This window comes from Carya illinoinensis, chromosome 3, assembly GCF_018687715.1.
Source record: "Carya illinoinensis cultivar Pawnee chromosome 3, C.illinoinensisPawnee_v1, whole genome shotgun sequence".
Taxonomy (NCBI): Eukaryota; Viridiplantae; Streptophyta; class Magnoliopsida; order Fagales; family Juglandaceae; genus Carya; species Carya illinoinensis.
Window position 1 is genome coordinate 54,083,062 of NC_056754.1, and position 8,060 is coordinate 54,091,121.

Below are 8,060 nucleotides of genomic sequence, written 5' to 3' on the forward strand. Positions count from 1 at the left end.
CCCCCTCCGTTTGGTGGGGTTTGGTGGGGTTGGTGTCCCATATTCTGCTTAGTCGGATATGGAGATTTGGTAACTCTATCATGGATAGAGTTAAACTGTCTCTTAGACTTAGGTCTTTAAAAGTTAGCCGTCTGGACTAGATCATGTCAACCACATTAATGTGTTGATAAGCTATTAACGTTTATAACTAGCTTGTTGTTTAAGTCAAAGTTATATGTCCTCTTTAATGAATGGATGTCATCTGTTATTAAAAAAAAAGGATGTGTGATGAAGATTGAAGACTACTCAGTATTTAACAAATTTCAAGCAGGCTGCATTCAAGTTGAGGAAACAAGAGGAGGCAAGATGCCTTCCCTAAAAAATTCACCACATCACAAGTCATCTTCTCTGTCTCTGTCACTTACAACTCTACTAAAAATCAACTGGAATATCGTAAGTTACAATAACAAACCTGCTTTGGGAAGAAATCTATGGGACTATTTGAAAATTTGCTTCTGTGAGGCCTAACTGCTCGAAGATGTACCTTTAGATTTTTAGGTAAATATCAAGTAATCTTAAAGTACAGATGTCTGTGATACTCTCATCCTATCATAAGATGTTACGTCATTAATCTTGGATTTGAACGTTCAACTCTATTGTACTCCTTTTTTTTTTCCTAAAACAATGCAGTCAACTCTATTGCAGCACCTCTTGAAAGATTAACAAATGAAACTTCTTTACCTATACAGCACCCTTTTTAGCTGAACCAAAGATAAGATCCAATGTCTCCTCCTCAGACTCTGAGCAACTTGACACACTGGTGCTTTCAGAAGAAACCTCAAATATCACCTGTCTCTGCAAAAATGAAATACCATCTGCTGTCGCACTCGAATTAATTGTAGATGCTACTGCATTATCGTATTCATTTGGTTTGTTGGACATTGTCGATTGAAGCACATGTGCGTTTGTTTCTGTCTCAATACCAGATGCAGGAGTACTGATGCTGCTTCGCGTTGCTGCATCTTGGGTTTCCACGGTATCGTCTTTTGCTTTCAAGTTATTCAAGACTTTAGATTGGAGCAGACGTGCCTTTATTTCTGCCTTAATATTAGAAGCAGAGTTTCTATCAATTCCATTGGGTTTTCCCACATTTTGGGATTTGTGCTCCTTTTGTTTTGATTCTTCTGAACGAGAGTTTTGACGGCCTGCAAGCCATGGTTCTTGTGGACTATTTTTGGAGACAGAAGAATGAAGAGACAGTCCAAGATCATCTTTAGCCCATCTGTAGACTGCACTTAGTTTTCCTTCCAAAGCTTCAAGTAGAATATCTAACTCATTCATTTCATAACGGAAGAGAAAAAATTTGTCACCCCAAGGGCAAGAACAGAGCTGCTTTGCATGATTCAAACATGAAAATTTGTTTGGATTGCATTGGCAACTAGCTGCAGACATGTGCAAGTCATAGAGGCACACTGTGCATTCCTTTTTGCCGGTAGCATCAAAATTTTTACGCATCCTCTGTGACCGTGAAGAGTTGCAAAGGTACTTCCTCCTAATACCTTCGTACTTAATACGTGACTACACAAAAAGAAAGAAAAAACGAAGAAGTCTGAATCAGGTCACTCGCTCCAACAATGTTGAGAAAAACGTAAGTCTTCTGTTAAGTGCAAAAATGAAAGCAGCAGTAAAGAATATAATAAAAAGAAAACTGAAAAAAGTAATAAAACAGAAGAAAAGCTCAAAACTCAACCGCTATTATGTGTTGGCAACAAAAAAAATGTTTCTATTATTCATCTGCTTTACATTCAGGAGCTGGAGTTGTGTAATCTAGGGGTTACCTTGAGCGCTTTTGCTAATATCCCTCCCTTTCCACACACATCTTTCCATCTCAAATTATCTGATGTGTTATTCCCACAAAGTACAAGTTCCCATTGTGCCCTCACAGCTTCCCTAGCTGCCCCAAGTAGCAGTTTATCGTGGGATAGTGAAGTTTTTCTTCCTTGCTCATGATAGAGTTCTACAGCATTCTGCCCAAAGGGCAACCAGTCAAGGGGAGCAAAATTTACCACCTCCGTACAATTAAAGCCCGAGTCAAATGCAGTATGATATGCTCCTGGGAAGACAAGAACAAACTCCCTAGGATATTGAATGCAACGATAGATGGGTATACCCTCTGACTTCAACATGGAGGCAGATTTTTCAGTAACCTGTACAGAAGAAACTAATGTCATAAAACATCAAGTACTGAATGAGATGCGTCTTTCAATAATTTCTAAAACATCCTGGCGAAACATTATTTTCCATCAACATCGACTTGGGCACAGGAAAACAAGGGTGACCAATCAGCATGAAGGATCATGTTCAATAATGATAGCATATATTGGCTTATGAAATCAGCAAGTAGCATAGAAAGGAGACAAAGTAGACTTTATGGCCAAGAACTATCTAATGCAGTGTAGTGTCAATGGTGTGGCATCCATGGCATAACTAGAAAATACATGCTCCAGTTTGGAATCATAAGAACTTCGTGCCTATTGACCAGAGTATATATACGAATGCAAATGGGAATTAAAGTGGGACTACAAGCCAAAAAGGTATTGCATTTTTACCAGAGTATATGCTTCTTACAGAGTTTTAAATATGTGCATGCTAATCAGCTCCATGTGATGAAAATGAGTCCACCGGGTAGCAGAAGATATGCATCCCATGCCATTAATTTATTGAACAACAAAAGCATTTCGCATCAATGAAGCAATTACATAAGAAGGTATTGCAACTCACCAGCTTATGACCCAACAGAGGTTCAACTAACAAATCTGGAAAGTATTTCTTCACGGCCGTCTCAAACTTAACATTATAGCATCCTGGAACGCAATGCCATATTTTAGGAGCACCCAAATGCATGTAACACAATGAGTATAAGTGGTGCTCTTCAGATTTCTGTTTTTGAAAATCAATGGAATGAGATTTAATAGGATGGACATTCAACGACTTAATGAGGGAACTATCTATCTATACCCAGATAACTAAGAATCCAATTATCTTACCCATTGAAGTGAAGAAAAGCACATTCCTACACGAAGCTGAGGCTGTAAGATATGAGACGTCTCCTCGGTTTCAAAAGAAAGAAGAGAACCGGGCAGTTTAGGTATATTATTTAAGTTCCAGCTTGATTTCAAATACTTAGTATAACCAGATATCTCCACAAGATTGGATACTCTTGGAAATCCACTGCCAAAAACTCCAGTCTCCAGGTTTGCACAAAGCACCTAAAAAGTGGGCAGACATGACAACATAATCTGCTCAATGGAACAGGCATGAATATAGAAAATGTCACGCAATGAATACGCTGTATAACTTCAAACATACCTCAATTTCTTCAGTTGGATTCTCAACAATACGTATGTATTCACCCACAATATCATCCAATGATGGTTCCCCCTTATCTTGGAACCCAGTTGAATTTTTATCCCGACCTGTAACCTTACCTCCACTGCAAAAATATTGGCACTTGAAATCATCTGCATATATCTTGAAAGTTTCGAGAGCAAATTTTGGGCCAGGTTCAGACTCAAAGCTTTCAACATTGAAACGTCCAACATCATCAGGGTTTGTGGCATCTTCATCACTAGACTCATAGTTTAGATCCATACTCAAACTTCTACTCTTACCCTTTACATTTTCATTAAATCTAGCTCTTTTGCTCTGTGAAGACTGTTTTTGAAGCCCATCTATCTGCTGAATATGGGTAACAAACGTAGAATTTTCCCATATGTTATTTTTCTTAATTAGGCAAGGAGGTTGCCATGAAGAAGGAGGAACAATACGACAAATTCCATATGCTTCTGCTCTAGGGCGTATGCTTGCAATATACTTAACAGTGTCTTCAAATTCCTGCAGCAAAAGGCTCAAGGTCATGCAAGAATTAAATTTCCAACAAGAAAAAAATACTTTACATTTTAAAAAAGGATACTGAGAGCACGTAAATGAAAGAAAAATAAAGAAATTGCATGAATAAGACAAGAAACACCTCTTCCGTTGGATAGAAAATGGGAGCCTCTTCACTGACACTCCTTCTTGCCTCTTCCGGACGCCACCTTGCTATTACCTGTTTACAAAAAATCCACCGACAATGAACGTCATGGGAACCTGTCCAAGTAATGCTTGCAAGTTTTCAAGTGCAATGGAAAGTTTGACCTCATAATACAAACAGAATGGTTAACTAACAAGAACCAACCTTCAGACAATTACTACAATCTGGGCATCCACGAGTAACCCCTTTTGGAAGGCAAGTTTTAGGGAGATCCTGCAAAGAAAGAAATACCACCATAACTACCACTCATATCAAAAAACAAATCAAACAGATACTGCTTGTGATGTACTACACTTATTATTAACACATGAATCATCCAGAGGTAAGACATATTCTAAGCCACACCCTTAAAACATATAAATACAATCACTCCATGCACACAGCCAAATCATCTGCATTCAGCTTCCTAGGTTTGTCCCTATATGATTTTATTACTAACCATATACAAATACAATTATTTCTCTTTCTTGCCTCTTCAATATCAATATCCTCATTTCAAATTAGAACAACAATACAATTTTTCATGGTACGGAGAAAGATAGCAAAGCATGGACCTGGGCATTTATGCCTCTCTTAAGATATTCTTAGGCACTAAGTTTAAGATTAGAAATGTAAAATAACAACACATCATCCTCGGAATTGAGAGGGACGCTGTGGGGGACCTTGTCAGGTATGAAAATTAATACTGAGAAGGAATTTCATTGAAAACAAATATTTTGAAACAACGCTTCCCTAAATTTACACCACACAGTAGCATAATATATCAAAGCACCAAACTAAAGCATTGTATAAACAAGAAGAATATTTATGACCATGTCAAAGAGTCCTGATTCAGATTCCTCTGGACTGTGACTGCTTTTGTCGAAAGGTATCCATGGTCTGCGTTTGCAAGATCTCTTCAACTCTGCAATATCGGTCACGTCAGACATGTTGTCCGTCTTGATTGGCTCTAGTGTAGATGCACTCTCGAAGGACATGGAATTATTGGTTTCTTCACTTCTTTCCACCCTCCTCAATGTGAAGGATGTAAGAGATACAAAACCTGGTGGAACTGGGAAACTTTCCACATTCTCATCATTACAACAAGACCTTTTGTGCCCTAAGTCCATCAGCACTATAAAGTAAAAATAAATTTTAAAAAATAAGTAATAATATCCAAGCAATTTAGGAATCAATTATAGGGAAGATATTGAAGTAGAGTCCAACTGATTATGCTCACTGCTATAATGGTTAATAGTCCGCACCAGTTCACAAGGACCACAACTGCGCCTCAAGCAAGGCTTGAAATTGACTGCAGCAAGCCAACAAGAGAATCAAGCATGTGGAAAGACATGATTAGGAGGGAAAACAATGCAATCAATCGATCCAACATACTCCAAAGCATATAGCAGCATATGGGTAAAAGAACTGAGCTCCTCGCAAAAAAATATGATTGCATGTGGAATTAGCATTCCATACTATAGGGTATATATCGTGTGGATTAAAATGTAGATATTTGGATACACAAGTGACATCATCGATATATAAAGCAACAACATAAACAAGATAAATCAGGGCTCACAAGGTGCTATCACATACATCTTGTCAGTATCTCACAGATTGTCCAAACCACCAAGTTTCCACAGCCATCTAACATGCTTCTACATATTTTGCACCCTGCCTAAATATCCCAAGACCATGTACGATATGGTGGTATGGGCTGATAAAAGAAAATCAATATAAATGTAAACAACCATATTTCAACCCTTCCTTTCACCCATTTTCAAGGCATGAAAATGGGATATGAAGGAAATAAACATCTAAGCATCATATAGGTAGAACTTAACACTCTACCTGTTGCAAAGCAAACCAGCAAAAGAAGGGGATGAGGATATATATACTACTGAAATTTGTGATTTAGCTGCTGCTTGCCACCGGATGACAGATTTAAGGAAGATAATTTGATGGATTTTACCTGTGAAAGCATGCTACTAAGCCAATTTTTTTTTCTCTGCACAATTATAGCTGATCCCAAGGATGAAGCAATAGGATCTGGCATTCTGTTTTTCGGTCACTTAAATTGTGCCACATCTGTTTAATTCATTCCAGATTCCAATACTAGACAGTATGATGCAGCTATTTTTTTTTCCTTCCATATCTAATTTCATTTCTATTGCTTAACAAACATACCATACTAATAAAAAATCAAGTCCCACATTGTGAGGTGGCTGGGGAGTTATGGGCGGGTATCCTTAGTAGAGCCGGGCTGAGTTGGATTATGCCTAGGAGTGTGGTGGAGCTACTTGCATGCTGGAATCAGCCGCACAATAGCGCTCAATTGGCAGCTCTGTGGCGGATGATACCTCTGTGCTTAATGTGGTGTCTATGGTTGGAAAGGACTGATAGATTATTACTTATAAAAAAAAATCAAGTCCTGGGTTCTCGAATTCTACTAAAGATAAACAAAAGCCATGAATTCATCATTGAAATCTCAAATGTGCTTGGTTCAATGACAATTTTATTCAATTGTCTTAACTAACTTCTTTTTTTTCCTTTGATAAGTAAGAAGAATTTATTAATCCACATAATCAAGCATGGCCCAAGTACACAGGAAGTATACAAGAGATTAACCTAATTACAAGCTAAGCGCTGTGAAAAGCAGCAATTGTCTAACTAACTTCTTTTGACCCCACATTAAGTAACATCTTAATTGGAACCTCAATAACAATATAACATGTGTTGTGCATGCATTTATCCACATGCTAAAATGAAAACCAAGGTGCTGCTGATTTAAAAAGTTTCCTCGTCAACAAAAATGGAGCATGTAGGAATTGCCTTATATTTAACTATAAAATCCTCGACACAAAGCTTTATGCCATCTTAATGAAGAACAACTGAACTAACCAGAATGTATTATCCCTCCTATTATCTTTCTATACGTAAAATATAATCCTCAAATAGTAAACACCAATTCAAAAAAACCAAAGATGTTGATAGATTTCATTTCACCAACTAGGCAAATAAGTCAACAATGATGATCATAAAATCATATAGATGAAAATAAGCTGGACCACCATTTAACTGAAGTTTAGACTGAAGCTGTTGTTCTACAAAAATTCCCACACAACCATCACTGAACTATAAATTTGACTCACAAGTTATCACGGGAACCATTAAAGTGGGTCTACTCAAACCCAATATATCCCAATTTGATTGGAAAGCATAACACTTTTCAGTTTAAACTCATAATCAGCATGCAGCTCACACCAACATAACCGTATCAGTACTAACCGCAGAGAACAAAGAGGAATTTCACAGGCATCGAATTCACAATAGTCAGAAACACAAACCCAAAGTCTAATTCCCGAAAATAGAAGGGCCGGCGAAGTCTTGAATGAAAAGTCTCACAGGGCAACACCTACACCACCAAAATGTTGAAGAAAATGACCAATTAAAGTAAATCAAAATGAAAAACCAAAAGAAAAAACGAAAGGGGGCGATTATTGGGGTATCTTTACCCGAAGCCACCGTAAAAGGTCCTCTACTGTTTCTGACCAAAGTTGTTACTGAAAACATGCATGGGGTTCAGATGGGGCTTTCCTCTTCAGTTTCCAGTCGTCTGATTGGAAAAAATTAAAAACAAACTGCTTTACTAATCTGCCTCTCGAAAGTCGAAGGCTTAGGTGCAAGGTGGCAGAGTTAATTTACAGAAGGAAACTTACTTATTATCCTACACTATATATTTTATATATTAAAATATTATTTTTTATTTTTTTATTTTATTTTATTTTTATTAAATTAATTAAATTATTTAATTTAGCATCTATACATTATATATTTATTATAAAAAAAATTAAAATAAATATAATGCGTGAAGTGTAAAGATGACAAGAAAAATTTTTCTAAACTTCGTAATAGAAAATCGTATTACCTCCTTTTTCACTTTTACACCCACGAAATTAGTAAATTATCAGGAAAAAAGGGCAATCTACGGTATAAAATACGTATA

At 37.1% G+C, this 8,060-nt stretch overlaps 1 protein-coding gene across 11 annotated transcripts; it reads right to left on the bottom strand.

Moving 5' to 3' along the window:
• Positions 1-291: 291 nt before the first annotated feature.
• LOC122305345 (putative lysine-specific demethylase JMJ16) lies at positions 292-7,732 on the bottom strand. 11 transcript variants are annotated; one of them, XM_043117798.1, is made up of 13 exons: positions 7,570-7,732; positions 7,402-7,469; positions 5,651-5,771; positions 5,447-5,479; positions 5,292-5,363; positions 4,885-5,186; positions 4,217-4,285; positions 4,010-4,087; positions 3,349-3,873; positions 3,027-3,248; positions 2,761-2,919; positions 1,818-2,186; positions 292-1,557 (listed from the first exon to the last, which is right to left on the bottom strand). In XM_043117798.1, exons 3-13 carry the CDS (start codon positions 5,706-5,708, stop codon positions 721-723), a joined length of 2,724 nt encoding a protein of 907 aa, XP_042973732.1. In that variant the 5' UTR covers positions 5,709-5,771; positions 7,402-7,469; positions 7,570-7,732; the 3' UTR covers positions 292-720. The 11 variants fall into 11 exon arrangements, with proteins under 11 accessions (XP_042973732.1, XP_042973731.1, XP_042973735.1 ...); XM_043117797.1 differs by having other exon boundaries at positions 5,286-5,363; XM_043117801.1 differs by lacking the exon at positions 5,447-5,479.
• Between the last annotated feature and the right edge of the window lie 328 nt (positions 7,733-8,060).

Excerpts from the sequence above, each read along its gene's own strand:
- LOC122305345 (XM_043117797.1), bottom strand. The coding sequence starts at position 5,708 with ATGTTAGATGGCTGTGGAAACTTGGTGGTTTGGACAATCTGTGAGATA. Across the intron at positions 3,874-4,009 it reads TTTTCTATCCAACGGAAGAG|GAATTTGAAGACACTGTTAA; the intron begins GTGTTTCTTGTC and ends CTTTTGCTGCAG. Across the intron at positions 2,187-2,760 it reads CTCTGTTGGGTCATAAGCTG|GTTACTGAAAAATCTGCCTC; the intron begins GTGAGTTGCAAT and ends TCTTCTGTACAG.